General features: G+C 42.0%; 2 protein-coding genes across 2 annotated transcripts; one reads left to right on the top strand and one right to left on the bottom strand.

The window, feature by feature from the left end:
- Window positions 1-908: 908 nt before the first annotated feature.
- LOC112024578 (alpha/beta hydrolase domain-containing protein VTE7) lies at window positions 909-8,583 on the bottom strand. The gene is given in 11 exon segments (XM_065775939.1): window positions 909-1,793; window positions 1,911-1,976; window positions 2,937-2,968; window positions 2,971-3,031; window positions 3,164-3,256; window positions 4,981-5,070; window positions 5,166-5,261; window positions 5,634-5,683; window positions 5,873-5,970; window positions 6,049-6,143; window positions 8,294-8,583. Coding segments are annotated over 11 exon segments (1,017 nt in total). The 5' UTR covers window positions 8,492-8,583; the 3' UTR covers window positions 909-1,655.
- A 2,178-nt stretch (window positions 8,584-10,761) lies between these two features.
- On the top strand, window positions 10,762-13,231 carry LOC136068577 (uncharacterized). Its single transcript, XM_065775919.1, has 4 exons — window positions 10,762-11,626; window positions 11,717-11,893; window positions 11,975-12,360; window positions 12,446-13,231. Exons 1-4 carry the CDS (start codon window positions 10,762-10,764, stop codon window positions 13,001-13,003), a joined length of 1,986 nt encoding a protein of 661 aa, XP_065631991.1. The 3' UTR covers window positions 13,004-13,231.
- Window positions 13,232-22,075: the final 8,844 nt, after the last annotated feature.

Raw genomic sequence — 22,075 nt, 5'->3', positions numbered from 1 at the left:
GGCTATTGGGACTGATAGTTTTTTTTATAGAGAGGGTGTATGTGACCAGTCTTTTTTATTTTTAATTTAGTAATAATGTAAATTACACCTTAAAATTAGGTTGTTTGATCTGCTTAGATTAAACCAACTTCGTGTTCATTACTTTTTATTGAAAATTTTTGTTGAAAATACTGTAAATAAAAGTCAATAACAATATATAAAATAAAGCTAATGTTTTTTTTTTTTTAACCATAAATGTGGACCCGCAAATAGTGATATTATGAATTATCCTAAGGACAAAATAATATTTTACTGTTGCAAAGCTAAATGCACATGGGACGCATCAATCAGAAATAGTCCCTGTGAAAAAAAGCCTAACGCACAAACTGCCAACAGTTAACCGAAAGCTAACCCAAACAGTGTTATGGGAACCACAAACAGTATAGATAAAATACTGACTTTCCTTAAATGGTATTTTCAAGCACTTAATTATTGACATCTAAATGGTATTTCTGAACTAGGTTTTGCTTGATTTAGCAATGGTAGCTAGTATTAGACTAAATTTTTCAAGGTGGATTACAAAATTTTCTGGACAGTGACTCAGAAAAGTAGATCTAGCGCCTCACAACTTCAAATCTTTACATTGATATCATTAAAATCCTGACCGTGTTTTTGTACCACCATTAATTCTAGCTACTCACACTACAAAATCCCCTCCATTAACTAAAGTTGTATAGACCGCTCTTATTCATCTGCTCATAAAAGGAAAAGAAAAGCATTTGTATGTGTTTTGGTCTCATTTGTTCCTGTGAAAAGAGAAAATTTTGTTTGACAAGAGTTTTGGTCCCAAGCTTCATCATCAGCATTTCTAGCATGAAATTTTGCTAAGCATATCACATTCAAACACTAGTAGATGTTTGAATACAATCTTGCCATTCCTTTCAATGAAAATGATTCCTGGTCAGCTGCAGCCCCAGGAATTTGAAAGGCCCTACTTTTATAGATAACATGCAATATCGTATACATAAAGTTTCAATTCCAACAACAATTTTAGGGTCGGATTCAACAGACTATTGATCAAAGTTGCCACATAAATAAAGTGTAAATTAGTTTTTGGAAAAACTCTTTACAAGATATGGTTATTGTGCTAATAATTATCATCAAAACTAATACTGTGATTACTAAAACAGGATACATAACAATGATAACGGGAGTCCTCTGAATCTTGAAAAGCACTAAACCATTTCGATACTGAAGCATGCAGTATTGTTCTTCTATCCAACTTCCTCATCAATTTGTAGAAAGAAGCAAGAAATTTACAACAGGATGCAGATTCCATTTTGGTAAGCAAACAATCGGATGCAAATATAGGAAATTAAGCAATTCCTGAATGGGTAATTGAAGCATCACATGGATGTGAAATTGATTATAATAGTTTTCTATGCAGGACGTTGTTAATAAGTTACATATTTAATTCAGTTTTAATGCATACAATGATACAAATAAAATGACTGGCAGCATCTATGTCAATTATGAAAAAGTTTCTTGCCTAACAAATAATAAAAAGATGGCTTGTCATCTTCAAGCAAAATGGAATGCAAATTGTGACAGTCTTTTACATTTACAAAAATTACCTTGAACTAGTGGAAAGTGGACTTCAATATTGGGAAACACATTCAGCCCTCTTTATAGCAATCTTCATGAACAAAATTCACAATCAATTTGGCAACTGAGTTTGGCCTCTCAACATGAGGAAGATGACCACAATCTGGTATTTGACGTATAGTTGCATTTGGCAGTTCACAGTGCAGTCTCTGCATAATGCACCAAAGAATTAAGCAAATCTGTTATTCCAACTGAATCCTGAGCATGTTTTCCATTACTTATCTGCTGCATTCTATCTATGCTTTATATCCATAAAATAAACTAACCACTGCAAGCTTGTTACTAATGATCTGGTCATCCTCACCCCATATGATAAGCGTCTTCTGCTTTACCTGGTAAACAAAATTGAAAACAGCATTTTCAAGAGTAAAATTTTGTGGCATACAATTGAGATATGAAATTTTCATTAGAAGGGGATAGAGAGGTGGGGGTGAAGAGGTAAAAACACGAACACAACTAAGTATATGCCAATAAACCTTCTTCTGGAACTAAAGGCAGATTCATTCCCACAAAAAATTAAGGAACGCTCTTATCAGGATCTCTCTCTCTCTCTCTCTCTCTCTCTCTCTCTCTCTCTCTTACACACACGAATAGTACATCTTCAATTATTCTTGTCATGGATAATTTATTTAACAACTTTGAGCTCAAAATGGCAACTCCAATGATATGTGTGGAAGACAAGTGACTTGTAGTAAATTTCATGCTTAGATCCACCCAACTTATGTCATGGACACCTGCCACGTGTTCTACACCAGCAAAAGTGGGGGGAGAGAGGGGGGGGTGGGGGTGGGGGGAGGGGTTAGAAAACTTCCTCTAATAAAAATTATTATTGTTGTTATTTAAAAAAAAAAATTCTCAAAGAACTTAAGGATCCAGAAAAGAGATTGGGAAGAGCAGCACAAATAATGAGCACGATAAAAAACCGAGGCAGTTGCATCTGCCAATTAAATTTCCCATGTTGGAGATCATTCAGAAGTTGCTGCAGGGATTTATTGACCATCTTTTGGGCACCAGAAAGTTAAAAAGATCAAGCAATAAGAGAAATGAAATGCCTGAAAATGAATGAAGGATCTATGACCTCTTGGACACAATGTCCTTTTCCATTAACCATCAAATGTTCTCCTTGACATGAACCATAGTCCATAGATATGTTTATGCAAACTTAAGTTTCCCCTTCTCTAAGCATTGTTCCCGCTCCATTTGTTTTATAACAAGGGTCCTCTTTGTATATACAGGACAAAACGACACAATAACATTTGTTGATTTAAATGGCAAAGCAATTTGGCATATACCTGTTGTATCTGTGCACTAACATTATAACCCCACTAATCATAAAATCCACAGTTGCATCTTCCCACCAAGGATATAGACAATGCAAGCGGCCCACCTAGATTCGATAACAGGAAAAAATATCATTAGATCCAAGAACACCAATGCAGCACCCCATATTTTTAAAGATATTATGATACAGTAAGACTAATGACATAAAAACTAGAACTTTTTCTGAGTATACACTCACATTAGTCCAATCTAAGCTGGTACCAAATGAGATGCCAGTGAAGGCCAAAACATTTACATATAAGCGCAGCGGGATGCTCTTCAATAAATAAACCTGATCCAAAAAGAGTGCCCACAGTCAATGTTAATTGATGTATAACACAACCTCCCCACCCCCCCCCCACCCCAAACAAAAAAAAAGGGTTATGCATAACTAAAGAAGGCTTGACTCGTTTGGTACATGTGTTTAAACACACGTTTTCAGTTTTTAAATAACATTACACATATTTTTACACACTTTTTCACCCACATGTATTTCTAAAAAATACAAACAACGTTATTAGAACAACATTACCAAAGGGCCCTTATTTTGCTTTGCTTTTAAATTTAAACATCTAACTTCCTTTTTTTTTTTTTTTTTTTTAAGACAACTATGGTCATATTATCTACTTTGCATTTGTATAAGTAACTTACTAGAATCCATTATTGCAAAGTACTTAGGTGCCGTTTGGATTTGCGTTTGCGTTTGTGTGTTTGCACAGTTTGCGTTTTCTTTTTTTTTTTTTTTTTTTTTTTTTCAGCGCTTATGAACAGTAATTGGCACTGTTCATGCATGTGATTACACTGTGCGAAGACAAAGTTACTGTTTACGCACTGTTCATGAGACCTACAATCACTTTATTCAGAAAAAAATATTAAAAATAGGCCCACGACACTATTCACATATTTAAAATTTATTTGCTGCAGTGTTTTCAGTTTTTAATTTCAGCAAAAATAAGTTGTATCCAAATTGACCCTAAGTCATAATAGGTGCTGTTAGAGAAGAAAACACAATCAACAGTTTTTATAATGTTAGGTGATGAATAAAAGGATAGCATACCAAAACCAGAACATATCATCTGCATTAGTTGGTCTTTAATGTTTAATGGTTAATTCTGAGACACTTTCACATGTAATTAAAATGTTAAAATTACAGATTGTACGAGGTGAACCATGTATAAAAAATGCAAAATGCAAAATGCAAGGTGCTGAGGCAATTATAACGCTTGCTCCTCCTCTCTCACATTTTTGCTGGCAAGTCCAAAAAGCAAGGGGCAACAGTTGTTCATTTGGTTGGAAACCTGTAAATATCCCTGAATTGAAGGTACTCACTACATATATTATCCACTATCAACTCTTGTAAACCTGGTGGACCTCAGAAACTAAAAAGTTTCAATTTTTGGTAATTTTCCTTCAGGTAAATTAACAAGAATAGCATGATGCGAAGCTTATATCTGATCAAAATTATTTGAGAATTCTCCTGTTTCTGAAGCCTCTCATAGAAAAGCCTGAAGCATTACTATGTATCGACATTTGAGAATCAAGTATACAAGCTTTATATATGATGAAAAAATGAGTCCATATTAACATCTAAACACAAGCATCATAATCAATGATTAACTAAAGGGATCGTGGGTGGCTAAGCACTCACGCAGAGGGTGTTGAGTTGGATAGTGGCAATATGAGGGAAAGTATTCAGGTGGTTTGTATAAAGAATAATATAATTCATTTGAAAAAGAAGAACGCATGATCTCACCTCCAGCTTATTCCTATAAGGAGGAGAGATGCCATTTGAGCAGTGCATGTGTATTTCACAATAAAAATAAATAAATTGATTGAAGACATCACTAACAGAAAGAAAACCTCTAAATAAAACAATATTAACATAAGTTAAGGCTCAGGCAATGAGCAAAAAAAAAACATGACTTTTATGATGTGATGGCCTTGAATAAATTTTGATAGAAGAAATAATTTAAAATTGTTAGTAGTCTGGACTTATAGTTTTATGGAAAGACTCACCCCAGCATATGCTGCAATTCTGGGTAAAGTTGCTAGATTTCCTGTGCCTTCTGCATACACACTTGCATCAATTAAAACCAGCTTTTCAACCTGAAAAAGGTGAACTAGAAACAATGATGTTTCATAGAACGTTAGAGGGTGGATCAAGGTTCATAATCATAAGTTCAATTATTCAATATACTCACGGCTTCTGGATGGTTAGCTACAAAGTCAATTGCAACAGCAGCACCAAGGCTTGGTCCAACCAATATCATTGGCCTTTTGATGTGTGATTTCCAAAGCTGTTGTTGAGATGAGACAAGTCCATTTAAGGATAAAACACGATGTATGTGAACAAGGTGCTATCATTATGTACTGGAGATAGGTTCTTCTGCCAATGACATGATGATATGCCCATAAAACGCAAACATGCAATTGACTGTCAATTTTATTTAAACTAATACAAAGAATATATTCACTCAAAGCTTCATAACAATGCCAGAAAAACTTAGCCATATCACTTATAAAGGACATGCAAATAAGCTGTCAAAGTGTCATAGGTATGTTTTTGGCTTCCTATTATATTTAAAGCTTCCATCACAATACAAATTTGATGATAAGATTTCCTTCATATACACAAGAATAAAAGACATCCATGAACCAATAAGAAGTACCTGATAAAAGTGTTCACGCTTAGATGCCACATTACATGGTGGAAGCCTTTCTGACACGTGAAACAAGAAACAAAGCATTTTTTCTTAAAAAAGAGTATACACGCAACAACAACAAAGCTTTAGTCCGAGCAAGGATATGCCTAGTATGTCTAGAGCTCAAGTAAATGCTAATTTGTTAATAGGCCAAAAAACCCATATACACACACACACAGAGTCACACACAAGCAGATAAAACAAACCTAAATCAGAGAAACCCCAACCAAGTATGTCCACAGCCCAAGTCTCTAAACCAGCCTCCTCAAGCAACGGATATGTGTACCTCCATTCTAAACAGGAGCTGAATAATAAGATCTAGTGGTGAACTCCATAGACAAATTAAGCAAATGACATCTTTCAAAACAGTAATGCTAAAGACCTATCAAAACCATGGAGAAGAACCACTGGACTTGTCTTGCTCTGTATTAATGGCCTCACACAACTACTCATGATACTATTATCCGAGAAGCTGACCTGCAGTTTTTGGCAGGCACATTGTATTAAAATGGATATATGCAGTCACAAATAGGAAATATATATCTTGGGAGTCAAGTAGGCTCAAGTAGAGACTACGGGAAGTATGTTATGATTGAAGAAAAATCCTCCGTCCTGTTTAAGAGTGTTCCACTTTATACTCTACCAACTATAGTATGACATGTGTCAGATATATTTTTTTAACTTTATACTTCAATTAATTTATAAAGAAAAACCAGGAGAAGTAGCGGGCTGCGATTGGTGGAGTATAAAATGGAACACCCACATTGGGACAAAGGATGTTTATTCATTATGTATTGTTATTCCACCTAATGCATAATGTATAGCTAATAGAATATATATATATATATATATACTGTACTTCTAGAGTTAAGTTGTTAACATACCTTAAGATTAGATGGACAATAAGTCTCCTAAAAATCAATAATAAATAGAAAATGTCTAGGAAATAAGTAAATGCATGAATAGTTTTGGGCAAAAGGGGGAATGCAAGGCTTGACCAATGTTAAAATAATAGTTAAATAGTTAAATATTCTCTTAATTCCATTCATCCCATCTATTTTGTTAGTTCTATCAAAACCATGGAGAAGAACCACTGGACTTGTCTTGCTCTGTATTAATGGCCTCACACAACTACTCATGATACTATTATCCGAGAAGCTGACCTGCAGTTTTTGGCAGGCACATTGTATTAAAATGGATATATGCAGTCACAAATAGGAAATATATATCTTGGGAGTCAAGTAGGCTCAAGTAGAGACTACGGGAAGTATGTTATGATTGAAGAAAAATCCTCCGTCCTGTTTAAGAGTGTTCCACTTTATACTCTACCAACTATAGTATGACATGTGTCAGATATATTTTTTTAACTTTATACTTCAATTAATTTATAAAGAAAAACCAGGAGAAGTAGCGGGCTGCGATTGGTGGAGTATAAAATGGAACACCCACATTGGGACAAAGGATGTTTATTCATTATGTATTGTTATTCCACCTAATGCATAATGTATAGCTAATAGAATATATATATATATATATATACTGTACTTCTAGAGTTAAGTTGTTAACATACCTTAAGATTAGATGGACAATAAGTCTCCTAAAAATCAATAATAAATAGAAAATGTCTAGGAAATAAGTAAATGCATGAATAGTTTTGGGCAAAAGGGGGAATGCAAGGCTTGACCAATGTTAAAATAATAGTTAAATAGTTAAATATTCTCTTAATTCCATTCATCCCATCTATTTTGTTAGTTCTTTATTCTATTTTGGAATGTTCCAAATGGACACACCCAATAATGGGTAGTATGATTTTCTTTGACGGACGAATTAACACATAATCTTGATAATTTTCCTAACTTATCTTTTAGCTTATTTGAAAAGAAATATCATGTCTACAACGTTTTCAAAACACTTTCACAACAAATAATAAGCGGCATGTTGTTACAGTTTGGTAGGCAAAAAAGTAATTTCAGTAATAGATATAAATTAGAACCAAAAACAACTTACGACCTATAATTTGTTGTGAAAGTGCTTGAGAAATCTCATTTGAAAGATTAATAGTATCTCTTTTTGACTACCCTTATTTTAATTGAAGTTAAGAAAAGCAATTTTGAAAAACTCTACTCTACTCCTATTCGTTTTGTTTGTCCATCATTCCATTTTTTTTATGCCCCAAAGCACTTGTCCAGTTTCCACTTTTATTTAAAGTGCAATGCATGCTAGGTGTTCATTTGGCAAAAATAATTTTTGCTAACTTATCTTTTTATTCAGCTTATTTTTACTATTATTCATAGTTCTCATCGCAGTTTTTGTTACTATTCATACATCTTACTATACTATTTCAACTAACTCTCAGCTTTATCTATGATATTTTTGACAAAAAATTTTCTGTTTCAGCAAAATAAGCCAATCCGAAACAGCCGGTATCTCTTTTATTTAAAAACCTTAACCATGAAATGGAAAAAATGAATCAAACACACGCACACATATGCACAAAGAATAAAGTAATGTTCTAGGTAGTAATATATAGTATCATACTTTAGCATTATTTTACACAGGACACTAAATTATTAAACAACGCTGCAAAATTCTAAGGGCAACTAAGAAGAGTGAGAGAGTTTACGTACAGGTATAGGAAGTCTGTCAATCCTCGTGGCGAGCTTACGAGCGAAAGTGTCGTTGATATTCTCCACTTGTTTCGGGAGAAACGAAGGGAACGACAACTCGGCGAAACACACTGCCCCACCACTGCGTTTCTTCGTCATCGCCATTGTAATTGTTGCTGCTGATGGTGCTGCTGCGAAGCTCGCTGTGAGGGCCACCATGTTTTCGTTTGCTCACCCGCCTGGGCAGTTAGCATTACCCAGCCGACTTCACGAACTCCAACTCCAACGCACTCTGCTCTCTTCTTCTCTATATGCGGCGGAGTGCTTCTAAAAAATGAGGAAAAAAAATAATAATAATAATATCTAAATGTAGTGAGGTATTGGCCCAGCCGAACAGGCCCAGAAACACTAAGAGGCCTCTTAAGAAAATCTGTGTCCATGTTTTTTTTTTATTTTTTTTATTTTTTTTTTATATATAATATCTCTTTACCTATTGATTGTTTAATGATATATTATGTATATGATGCATGAAACCACATTTCTGAATGAATCGGCTTGTGGGGTCCATCTCATGTGGGCTGAAGATTATATGAGATCATTATTAAGTATTTTTTAAGTACGGTGATGTGATATTCTCTTTTCTCACATTCATGATAGATTTCATTAATTAAATTCATGGTAGAGTCTATTATAAATGTGAGAGGATAAAATACTACAACTTGTATCATTTTCCAATTATATGTATCAGATAAATAGTATCATCTTTCCATGGCTACTAGTCGTGTAAGTTAGCATACTCATAGTAATTTTTGTGACAACTTAGATATTATGCTTATAATAATGCTAAAGGTGTAAGTTTTTTCACCACTTGTTAATATGGTAAAGTTGTAATTGGAATAACGTTACTTTTACATGTATTTATCACTAACACTACTATACTAGGGGAGGGGGAAGTGGGGGTTTAAATCACTAATAACTAATAAGGGCATCATAAAAGATGCCATTATCACTAAACTTTCATTTGAATCCTAACATGTTAGTTTTGTTGAGGATTTCATTTAATAGCAATACCTTCTTCTTATATACTATTTACAATTTGTCATATTAGTAAGTTGCAACAATAACAATATCACTTTTATACTTAAGCCAAAACCCTTGTTGAGATAGACCCGTAAATGCAACCAACAATCAAAACACAAGCATTACTGATCTGAGTATTCAACCACTGCCACTCAAATGTTCATCCCATCCATGTTTATGTTCTTATGTATTATCGGTATTTTTTTTCTATAATGTAGATCATTTAATAGGAAAATAATCTCCTATATGATAGACAATTGAGTGGAAAATGAATAAGTTTACTGATGATACAACCTATAGACAAATGTCCTTGTAGTACAATAGATGCTAAAAATACAAAAGATTAATAACAATTGATGATGCCGAAAATCTCACCAGTGAATTGCACGATGCTTGTACGCTCAAAACGACACCTGCACAATCAAAAAAGAAAAGACCTAACAGAGGGCACCGGTGTGGTGCCGGCCAAATACCCTCGGAAGATCAAGTTAGAACTTCTTTCAACTCTAGAGTGCTAGAGAGGGGTTAATTATGCATACCTCGGCTTATGAGGGTATTGGGGTTTTTATAGTAGTAGAGGGTGGACCTCTCTTCCTTGGAGTAGAAGTCTTTTCCTTATAGGAATCCTTATGTGCGTAGATTGCAGAATCCTTTCCTTATAGGACTCTGATACTGGGCGTGGAATACAAGCAACTTCCCATGCGTGGTGGCCAAGTCTTAGCTTCAATAGAGCCATCGGCCTTGAAACCGTCAGCCTTCTTTCTCCCCTTCAGCCAAGTTGGCGTCACCTTCTTGCTATACGAGTAACCAAGGAGCTTTGAATAACCGTCGGTTAGAACCGGAGCCTTCAGCCCCAGTTTATCTTGGTCCCGTCAGCATGACTCTATTCGTTACCCGTAATTGGCCCGTCAGCCGAAGCTCGTGCTGACGGGTTAAGCCCATGACACCTGCTATGATTATTCTTCCATATCAGTTGCCCCCTACTCCATGTCTCTGTCGGCTATACCTGACGGGTTATGGAGTTTGCATTCGTCACTACCTGCCACTTTGATCAAGAGAGAGAAGAATTATTACTGCTGACACTTTTAGTATTAAATGCTAGGACAGGTGGCGTGCTTGGATTGGCTCCGTGTCTGAACGCGGGCGTCGCTTCGTCTTCCGTGCGTTTAACTTATATATATATATGTGGCCCCCCTCTTCCCATTTTCACTATTTCATTTACTTGATTCCTAGAGAGCACATCCGTCGCCCAAATTCCGTCAGCTCTACCAACGTTCCTGCCGTCGCTTTTTCAACCGTCACTCTAGAACTTGTAAGTTTCCCTTCCTTTCTCGCATGCTGTCAATTTCTTTTTTTAAAGTGAGGTCGTCATCCTAGGTGCTTAGTTTACACCCGTCACTTGTAGGTAGATGTCGAGTGACGCGTCGAGTGATCAGCCGTCGGTCCGCGAAGGAGCGGGCTACGATGAGGTGTTTGGTTCAGGCTCAAGTAGTGAGTTTGAGAGTTCCTCCTGGTCGTCAGAGAGGGAGACGTCAGCCCATGTTGCCGTCGAAGAAATAGAGGGTCAGGGAAACGGCGGCCAGGAGGAGGAAGTAGGCGAGGGGAGTGAAGTTGAATTAGGAGGGGGGAACAGTGACGGGGATGAAGGCGACGAGGAGTCTAGTGAAGGGGATTCTGAAGGTCCTGAAGGTAGTCGTCCCTTCATCCTTCCCAAGGACTGGGCTATGAATAAATTTCTTCCAAAGATGACGCTTAAAATTTTTAATGAACTACGTACCCGTTTTCAAATCCCTGATCATATTCCCATCCGTCTACCTATGGAGGGTGAAAAGTGTTATACGGGAAGAACTGCAGACGTTGGCATGTATGACGCCATGTTTGCTGCCGGGTTGAGATTGCCCCTGACGGCTTTGCACCGTCAGCTAGCTGATTACCTTGGCATCTCAATTAGTCAGATTGCCCCAAACTCCTGGAGGATTTTTATAAGTGCCGAGGTGTTGTGGGGTCGTTTAAGCGGAGGTCATCGTCAGCTTACTTTGGATGAATTCTTCTATTGTTATAGACCTCGGCACCTTTCTTCATCAAGAGGGATGTATCACTTCGCCGTCAGGGAGAAGGATTTAAGGCTGGTGTCTGAAATGCCAGATTCCAATAGAGCCTGGAAGAGTAGGTTCTTTTTCGTAGAGGGGACGGATTGGGTGTGCCGTCAGGATGAATGGGAAACAATTCCTCATGGTTGTTTTGACAATACTTGGGGGTTTGTTAAGGAGTCAGGTCTTAGTCGTCACCTTTTATCCTCGTCAGTTTGCCATATATATTTTTTAACTTTGAAAAGATACTAACGCAGCCAAGTTTTTTTTTCAGCTTTCGCTCGTCCATCAATAACTGACGAGCAAGAAGACTTCATCCGTCGGCTTTTGGAGATACCCATAGGAGAGCGATCGTGCCGGGACTTAATTACCCTCGATACTCTTTACACATACTGTGGGGGTCCCGAACCAACGCCCGAAGCTCGTAGGTTGGAAGATTTTGCTCGTCACCGTGAGTCTTTACCTATCCGTCAGCTTTTAAACTTCTAGTCGTCGGCTTTCCCTTATGTTTGCTTTTGTTTGCCTGTTGCAGAAATGGATGTTGCTAAGGAGCGAATTAAGGCCGCTGCTGCCCGTCAGCGGGAGGAGAAGAAAGCTAAGGGTGAGGCGACGTCTACGTCTGCCCCCAGGACCGTCGCCAAGGGCTCCCAGAAGAGGAAGACTGACGGTGTGGTCATTCGCCCGCCGAAGAGACCAGCCGTCACTCCCGTGAAGTCGCCCCCTACGTCGGGTCATGGAGCTGGGAAGGGCGTCATGACCTCTTCTGGTCCCGTCCTGCAGGGACCTCAGAGCCTGCTGATGCACAAGGACTTTGCCGTCGAGGCCATCCAAGCCCTCATAAAGCCGACGGACATGGATCCTTGCGATCAGCTAGGGACGGAAGAACTGGGGTCGTCGGCCTTGTTCGACCTTTCTCGGGTAAGCCGTCAGTTTTACTTCTTTTTCTTTGACTGTCGTGCCCAACTTTTTCTCTTTACTAACTGACGGTTATATCATTTTTTAGGCTTTGGTTCGTGTGAAGGCGCTGCAGGATCGGTGCGTGGCCAAGGAGGGGGTCGTCACTCGCGTTAACAAGCACAACGCCAATATGCGAAACCAACAGGCTCAGTATAAAGAGGCGGTGCGCATACTTAACGTTGAGCTGAAAGACGTGAAGGCGGAGTTGGAAGAGGCGAAGCGTCAGCGGCTCGAAATAGAAGGAAAGCTGACGGCTCTTTACGACCAGTTGGAGACGGTAGGGGCTGACGCTGTTGAGAAATTCAAGGCGTCAGATGCCTTTATCGATTCCTGTGGCAGTTATTATGGCACGGGATTCGACGACTGTCTTAAACAGGTGGCGTCAGCTTTTCCTGATTTGGACCTTTCTGGCATCAACATAGATGACGCTCGGCCCATGACGCCTGCGACAGATGCCGTCACCCCTGGTGTTGACGACCCTGTTGATTCCCCCCCTCCTGAAGAGAGTGGGGTTGTGTTGGCCCAACCTGCTGCGAACCTTCCGACGGCTGCAGCCACTCCCCCTATGGTACTGCTTGACGAAGAGGAGCCTGCCGCAAAATAGAAAATTTCTTGAAGTGACGTTTTTATCATTCTTATTTTGTTTCATTTATTTTTTTTTCTCTATGTAGAAGACAATCTTATTTAAGTGCCCTTTTGGGCACCGTTGTGTAATATTTTGACAGCTTTGTAAATGCCCTTTTTTAGGCTTGGATTTGTTTATAATGCCGTCAGTTTTCTGTGTAGCTTATTTTGCTTGGTTTTCTTGTATGTTTTGAAACCAAGATTGCGGGCTTTCTTGTTTTAGTCGTACCGTTAGTTAATCCGTCGGTTAATTTTAATGAACCCGTCAGCTTTTGATCATTTTGTTTTAATGATTGTAGAAATTTTTGGCAAGATCCTGCTGCCTTGCCTTATAGACTTGTCTATTTGTGGACTGATAGATTTAGCCTTTTTAAGACCGTCAGCCTAATGGCTGACGTCATTGGCTTATGAACTCCGTCAGTCTTTACTTAGACCGTCAATTTTGTTGCTTAGCCCATCTTTGTGGACTTGATTTCTTTGTACTGTTGGTTTAATTTTTTGGTTTTTTAGACCGTCAGCTTGAGGGCTGAAATGACTGACTTAGTCAGTTTCTTTTAAACCGTCAGCTTGAGAGCTGATGGTTTGGGGTTTTGGCCAATCTTTTAAACCGTCGGCCTGAGAGCTGAGATGATTGTCTTGGTCGTCAGCTTGAGAGCTGAGATGGACTTGGCCAGTCAGCTTGAGAGCTGGAATGACTAACTTGGTCACTCTTTTTAGACCGTCAGCTTGAGAGCTGAGATGGGGGTTTGGCCTATCTTTTAAACCGTCAGCTTGAGAGCTGAGATGATTGACTTGGCCGTCAGCTTAAGAGCTGAGATGGTTGGGGACTTGGTCATTTTTGGACCGTCTCTTTTTTTTGATCCCGTCCACTTTGTGGATGGACCGTCAGCTTTTGGATCTCGTCCACTTTGTGGATGGTCAATTTGTCAGTCTTTAATATCCTCTTATTTGTAAGTAGAAACATCAGTAGTTCTAAGTAAATTCCTCTTATTGCCATGCATCTATATAAAAAGTAATTCGAAAACAAAATCTACCCATTTTGGGCTTATTGTAGCAAATACTTAAGTAGGAAAAGAAAAACTGCCCTTTGGGCTTATTGTAGCAAATATTTGAGAAGGTAGTCCGTAGGTCTTGGCGTCATTCCAAAAAGCAATTTTTGCTTTATGTGAACGTCGCCCCTACTGGTAGTATTTCCGTAGGTGTTCAGCATTCCATGGATGTGGTAGCTTCCGTCCGTCCAGTGTCTCTAGATGGTAGGTTCCCTTCCTTTGCCATGCCGTAACTCGGTAAGGTCCTTCCCAATTAGGGCCGAGCTTCCCTTGAGTGGGGTCCCTTGCTGCGCCCATCACCTTTCTTAGAACGAGGTCCCCTACCTGGAAGTCTCTGTGTTTGACCCGGGAGTTGTAATGTTTGGCCATGCGGTCCTGGTACCGTGCAAGCCTTTGCTCTGCTGCCATCCTAACTTCGTCCACCAGATCAAGTTGCAGACGTATGGCCTCATCATTCCTTTTTTCGTCGTGGTTGTGCACCCTGTAGCTTGTAAGGCCGACTTCAGCTGGGATGACTGCTTCGTTTCCGTACGTTAGTCGGAATGGTGTCTCTCCTGTTGGTGTCCTTGCTGTTGTCCTGTAGGCCCATAGTATGCTCGGCAACTCTTCCGCCCATATGCCCTTTGCCCCCTCAAGCCGGGTCTTGAGAATTTTTAGCAAGGACCGGTTTGTAACTTCGACCTGCCCGTTGGCTTGGGGGTGGGCGGGAGAGGAGTAGTGGTTCCGTATCCCCAACTGCGAGCAGAAGTCCCTGAAGGAGTCGTTGTCGAATTGCTTCCCGTTGTCCGAGACTAAGATTCTTGGAATGCCAAACCTGCATATGATGCATCGCCAGACGAAGCTCCGTACGTTTTTTTCTGTGATGGTGGCCAATGCTTCAGCTTCTACCCACTTGGTGAAGTAGTCAATACCGACAACTAGGAACTTCAGTTGTCGTATTGCCGTGGGGAATGGTCCCATGATGTCCAACCCCCATTGAGCGAACGGCCACGGTGCCGTCATTGGGGTTAATTCTTCGGGTGGCTGCCTGATGATGTTGCTAAACCTTTGGCATTTGTCGCAAGCCTTCACATAAGCTTCGGCATCCTTTTGCATTGTCGGCCAAAAGTACCCAGCTCGCACTAACTTGTGTACTAGCGACCTTGAACCTGAGTGGTTTCCACAAATTCCTTCGTGTACTTCTCTCATGACGTAATCTGCTTCTTCGGGACCTAAGCATCGTAGGTAGGGGCGAGAGAAACCCCTTTTGTATAAGACGTCTCTGATCAGGACGAACCTTGCCGCTTGAACCTTCAGTTTCCTTGCTGCCCCCTTATCACTCGGTAGTATGCCGTTTTTTAGGAAGGAGGTTAACGGCGTGGTCCAATCGTGCTGGGGATCGAGCTCCTGTATGTCGACCGCACTGATGAGTGGAGAGAGCTGCGTGAAGGAGAGTGTACTACTAATGGCGACCATGTGTTCGGCGGAGGCGGCTTTGGCCAAGCGGTCGGCTTGCTCGTTTTCATCCCGGGGGATCTGCGTAATTCTAACTTCCAGCTCGCTCATTCTCCTCCTTGCTTGCTCTAGATACTTCTTCATTCTTTCGCCTTTGCATTCGTATTCCCCGCTTATCTGATTAACTATGACTTGGGAGTCACAGTAAATGATTACTTTCTCGGCTCCTGCTGCTTTCGCAAGGTCGAGCCCTGCTATCAGAGCTTCATACTCTGCCTCGTTGTTGGTAGTGGGGAATGCGAGGCGGACCATGCACTCTACCGTGTCTCCTTCGGGTGACTGTAGTACGATGCCAGCTCCGCCGGCCTGTCTGTTGGAGGATCCGTCCACATGCATGCTCCACTGCGGGGATTCCTCTGCCCCCTTATCTTCGCAGTTTGTGAATTCTGCTATGAAATCTGCCACAGCCTGTCCCTTGATAGCAGTGCGCGGGCGATATTGGATGTCGAACTCGCTCAGTTCTACTGCCCATAGTGTCAGGCGTCCGGCAGCATCCGGGCTACCCATTGCTCGTCGTAACGGCCTGTCGGTTAAGACAATAATTGTGTGAGCTTGAAAGTACGGCTTCAGTTTTCGTGCCGCTGTAACTAGCGCGAAAGCAAGTTTCTCCATGGGTGGATATCTTTCTTCAGCCCCGTGTAACGCCCGGCTAGTGTAGTACACGGGCTTCTGTATTTTCCCTTCTTCTCTGATCAAGGCGGCGCTGACTGCGGCCGAAGAGACAGCAAGATATAGAAACAGTTCTTCTCCTGGTTGTGAGGGACTCAACAATGGTGGGGAAGAGAGGTAAGCTTTTAATTCTTCAAACGCTCGCTGGCATTCATCGGTCCACTCGAAAGACCTTTTTAACGTGCGGAAGAATGGTAAGCACTTGTCTGTTGCTCTGGAGACGAACCTGTTTAGCGCTGCTATCTTGCCGTTGAGGCTTTGTACCTCCTTTACATTTTTTGGTGGTGCCATCTCCATTATAGCCCGGATCTTGTCCGGATTGGCCTCGATGCCTCTCTGGGACACCATGAATCCTAAGAATTTTCCTGCCGTCACCCCAAAGGCACATTTTTCCGGATTAAGCTTCATATTGTAAGAGCGAAGGGTGTCGAATGTTTCCCTGAGGTCTTCTAAATGATCTTCTTCCCTTCGACTTTTGACCAACATGTCATCGACATATACCTGGACGTTTCTCCCGATCTGCTGTGCGAACATCTTGTTCATAAGCCTTTGGTAAGTTGCACCTGCGTTTTTTAAACCAAACGGCATTACCTTGTAGCAGAACAGGCCTTGGCTAGTTACGAAGGACGTTTTTTCTTGATCTTCATCGTGCATTTTAATTTGGTTGTAGCCGGAGAAAGCGTCCATGAAGCTTAACAGCTGATGTTGAGCCGTGGAGTCTACTAGAGTGTCGACTCTCGGGAGGGGGTAGCTGTCTTTAGGGCATGCTTTGTTTAGATCGGTGAAGTCTACACACATTCTCCATTTCCCGGAAGCTTTCTTGACCATCACTACGTTTGCTAGCCAATCGGGGTAGTAGACTTCTCTAATAAAATTTGCCTCTCGCAGCTTGCGGACTTCTTCGGCTATTGCTTGATCTCGTTCTGGGGCGAAGACCCGCTTTTTCTGCCGGATGGGCGGAAAGGATGGTGATACATTCAGCCTATGTGCCATGACGGAAGGATCTATTCCGGGCATATCCTCGTGACTCCAGGCGAATACGTCCCGATTCTCCTTGAGAAATGCTGCAAGCGTTCGCCGAGTGGCGGGACTCGCGAGGGTCCCAATCCTTGTTGTCTGGTCAGGTACGGAGTCATTCAGAGGTATCTCCTCAAGCCTCTCGGCTGGCTCCGTTGCACTCCGGTGCTCTTCTATGTTCATGGTATGGAGGTGGTCATCCATTTCCATCATGGCTACGTAGCATTCGCGTGCGGCGATCTGATTTCCACGTAGCTCTCCGACCCCGTGTTCTGTTGGGAACTTGATCATCAAATGATATGTTGAAGTTGCCGCCCTCCACGCATTGAGGGTGGGCCGCCCTAGGATAGCGTTATAGGCGGACGAATGGTCAACCACGAGGAACGTCACGTCCTTTGTGATTTGCTGGGGATAGTCGCCGGCTGTCACAGTCAACGTAACCGCGCCCAGCGGAAACACCTTTGCACCTCCAAAACCGACAAGTGGGGCGTTTGTTGGAATCAGCTGTTCCCTGCTGATTTTCATCTGCTGGTATGCCGGGTAGTACAAGATGTCTGCCGAGCTGCCATTGTCGACCAACACTCGATGCAAGTTGTAGTCCCCTACCCGTAAGCTGACAACAAGCGCGTCGTCGTGCGGGTGGCGTAGGCGTCGCGCGTCTTCTTCTGAGAACTCGATAACGGGGCTTTCCCTTCGGGCCCCATTTTGCACTGGACCCGTCAACTGAACGTTTTGGACCATCCGGAGGTACGTCTTTCGAGCCTTTTTGGACGGCCTGGTAGCGATCCCTCCTACAATCATTCGTATGTCACCAACGGGGGGTTTTGGACGGTCGTTGTCCCGTCGGGGAGGGTGTTCTGGAGGTGCTGGATCCGCTCTTTCCTTGCTTACGAATTTCTGCAATTTCCCTTGCCTTATAAGGGCCTCGATTTGCTGCTTCAAGTCGTAACAGTCGGCTGTATCATGGCCGTGGTCTCGGTGAAAGCGGCAGTACTTGTCTCTGGAGCGCCTGTTAGGATCCCCCTTCAGTTTTCCAGGGAAGGTCAGCGCCCCTTCGTCCTTAATTTGCATTAGGACTTGATCTATTGGGGCGGTCAGCGGGGTGAAGCTTGTGAATCTCCCTCCCGGAGGCTTGGAACGCCTTTCGTCTCTTCGATCTCCTGTTCTGGGCCTCTTTCTCCCTTGGTCTGGTCGCGCATCTTCCTGCCTTTCCCTTTTTCTCGGCTTCTCTTCTCGGGCCTGCAGCGCGTCCTCGGCATTCATATACTTTGTAGCCCTGTAGAGTACTTCCGACATGGTCTTCGGGTCATTTTTGTATAGAGAGAACAAGAACTTGCCCTTCCGCAACCCATTTGTGAAGGCTGCTACAAGTATTTTGTCGTCGGCTTCGTCAACCGATAGCGCTTCCTTATTAAAGCGCGTTATGTAGGATCGTAACGTCTCGTCCTCTCTTTGCTTGATACTCATTAAGCATGCCGTGGACTTCTTATATCTATGTCCCCCAATGAAATGTGTAGTGAATTGAGCGCTTAGCTCCTTAAAGGTGCTGATAGAGTTGGGCGTCAGCCGGCTGAACCATATCCTTGCGGGGCCTTTGAGTGTTGTGGGGAAGGCCCGGCACATAATCTCATCTGCCACCCCCTGAAGATGCATCAGGGTTTTGAAAGTCTCTAGGTGATCCAAAGGATCCTTCACCCCGTCGTAGCTATCTATACTCGGCATGCGAAACTTGTGGGGTAGGGGGTAGGAGTTCACGGCCACAGTGAAGGGCGAGTCGGTACGATTGACCAGATCGTCAAGATCACTGGAGACTCGCCCCTTGAGGGCGTTCATCATGACCTCCATCTGTTCCCTCATTGCCTGCATCTCGGCGACAATATGTGGTGGAGTCGCATCCGTGATGGATGGCACGTTCACGTGCTGCCTCTCTGGTCTGCTTGGGGCGTGGCTGCCCTCAGGTCTCTCCTGATCCCTGTTTGGAGCGCTAGTCCCTTCCTGATCTTCTGGTCGGTCATTTAGTGCTGCATTCTTCTAGCGCAGCTGTCCCTCCAAGTCGAGGTTCTGTTTGGTGAGACGCTCCACGGCTGCACTAAGGGTCCGAACCTGTCTCTCGAGGGCAGTTGTGGGTGGCTCCTCTCCTTGTATGTCATTAGTAGTCGCCATTGAGCGAGTGAGTACCATGCAACCCTTTAGTCCGGGAAACGATAGTGTGGCTTAATTACTTAAAAGCGTTCCCCACAGATGGCGCCAACTGATGATGCCGAAAATCTCACCAGTGAATTGCACGATGCTTGTACGCTCAAAACGACACCTGCATAATCAAAAAAGAAAAGACCTAACAGAGGGCACCGGTGTGGTGCCGGCCAAATACCCTCCGAAGATCAAGTTAGAACTTCTTTCAACTCTAGAGTGCTAGAGAGGGGTTAATTATGCATACCTCGGCTTATGAGGGTATTGGGGTTTTTATAGTAGTAGAGGGTGGACCTCTCTTCCTTGGAGTAGAAGTCTTTTCCTTATAGGAATCCTTATGTGCGTAGATTGCGGAATCCTTTCCTTATAGGACTCTGATATTGGGCGTGGAATACAAGCAACTTCCCATGCGTGGTGGCCAAGTCTTAGCTTCAACAGAGCCGTCGGCCTTGAAACCGTCAGCCTTCTTTCTCCCCTTCAGCCAAGTTGGCGTCACCTTCTTGCTATACGAGTAACCAAGGAGCTTTGAATAACCGTCGGTTAGAACCGGAGCCTTCAGCCCCAGTTTATCTTGGTCCCGTCAGCATGACTCTATTCGTTACCCGTAATTGGCCCGTCAGCAGAAGCTCGTGCTGACGGGTTAAGCCCATGACACCTGCTATGATTATTCTTCCATATCAATAATGTTTTTTTTTTTTTTTTACTATTTACTATACTTGTTTGGCACTTGTTGATTACAAGAGTCAGCCCACCATTTACAGTTGTTCTTTTACTGTTTATAAAGGGGTCAAATACTTATTTACACTAGAAAAATAAGGGTATCATCTCAAATTGATATTATTTACCATCAAATATACCAAATTTGCAATAGTAAGAAAGAAATTGTGCAATTTTGTGTGAACAAATTTTATTGTAGATGTTATTTTTCTTTCCCCAAATAATTGAGTTTTTTTTTTTAAGGGAATGATAATGGGTCAGATTTGAGAAGAAATCAAGTTCTTCCATCCCAAATCCTTAAGTATTTTACATACAAAACCCTATTAAATTCTAGGAATTGCATCATAAACTCATCCCATTTATATTTAAAAATGCCAAACCAAAGCTTGCCTATTCCTCTTAGAAATTAAATTTTGTAAGGACGTAATGTAAAACCCATATTTTACCTTTCTAATCCCAACATGCCACATCATCTTATTACATATTTAAGAATAAGCACAATTATACCCAATTAATTCTAATACTTATATATAAATTCAATCAAATTGGGAATTTATTGATGTAAGGACCCAGTTTGGATTGACCCTGAGTGATGGGTTTTCAGCCCAATAAGCCCAAACAATACATTTATAGAGAGTGGGGTGAAAGGTTTAGGTGCTGGCCGTCGATCACCAAGCATGAACTTTCTTTAAAAAATACTAAGAGTTTTCTTTACGACTGGGGGAATGATCCTCGGCCTGTGGCCAAGGAGACCTCTTTGTTCTTTTCCTTTTTTTCTCCCCCCCTGTTTACTTTACTAACTTTTCTTTTATAGTTTTCATCTTCCTATCCCCTCTTTCCATCTGTTGATCATCTATTTGCCTTCTTTTCTGGCCGTCCGTCCCATCAGAGGCCTTATCGGTACTCAAGTGGTTCACTCTGATCAACGTTATCCTGCCAAGGGGTTACCTCCCCATTAATGCGGCCAGGGGGAGTTAGTTGAATGCATTAAATGTGAGAATGACAGCTTACTTTGGGGTCAGTCTCTCCCCAAAATCACCTTCGTCAGGCCGAGGATAAGGTGGTCCTCGGTGTGGATTGGGAAAAAAGGCTTTCCCTCACCTTGGCCCTGAATAGCCTGTGCTCCTCGGCCTGGGCCTCGGGCCTGCTACATGATGGGTCGAGGCCAGCAGGCCCATGGGCCCCACAATAGCCCCTCAAAACTCTGCTGCACGTCCCCTCAGACGGGGAGGAGGGTTTTGATACCTGCCAGTCCATTGAACGAATTGCCCCGCTTCGGTTTGTACTGATGCTGGCGGCTTTTTGACTGCCCGATGCGCGTTTTTAGCGTTTCAAAACTTAGTGGGCGCCCACATTAAATTTTGGCGGCACCACGTTTCCCACTTTCGACGGCATGATCTTTTGCTTTTATGAGCAAGCGGTTACATTTGGGGAACCTAAGGGGGGGAGTATAAATACCTGTTTGAACCGCCTGGTTTCATCATTTTCGCGTTTACAATTATTGATGCATATAGTTTGAATCTGGTTCGACTTGCACACTACTTGAAGAGTATCGTCATATTTCTGTAAGTCTTCTTTTTTTGACGACCCCAAATTTCCTTGATTTCACTCTTCCTTTTCTCTTTTAGAACTTTTAGTTGTCTTTGGGGAATGGGTAAGTTTAAGAAGTTGGTCGAGTCCGATAAGATGATGAACAAATTCATTGTTGACTATGGAATACCCAATAATGTGAATTTAAAGTACTGTGAAGAGGGTGAGTGGTACCTTAGGAGGAGAGAGGGTGAAGTTGTGATCCCGATAGTTGCTTTCGTAGAAGGAGGGATGAGAATCCCTATGAGGCCGGTGACCCTTAATTACCTTAGGCATTTTCGCCTGGCCCCTACTCAGTGTGCCGTGAATGTATTTAGGATATTAGG

Source organism: Quercus suber, unplaced genomic scaffold (genome assembly GCF_002906115.3).
Source record: "Quercus suber isolate HL8 unplaced genomic scaffold, Cork oak 2.0 scaffold_122, whole genome shotgun sequence".
Classification (NCBI taxonomy): domain Eukaryota; kingdom Viridiplantae; phylum Streptophyta; class Magnoliopsida; order Fagales; family Fagaceae; genus Quercus; species Quercus suber.
This window is presented reverse-complemented; position numbering and strand designations above follow the sequence as displayed.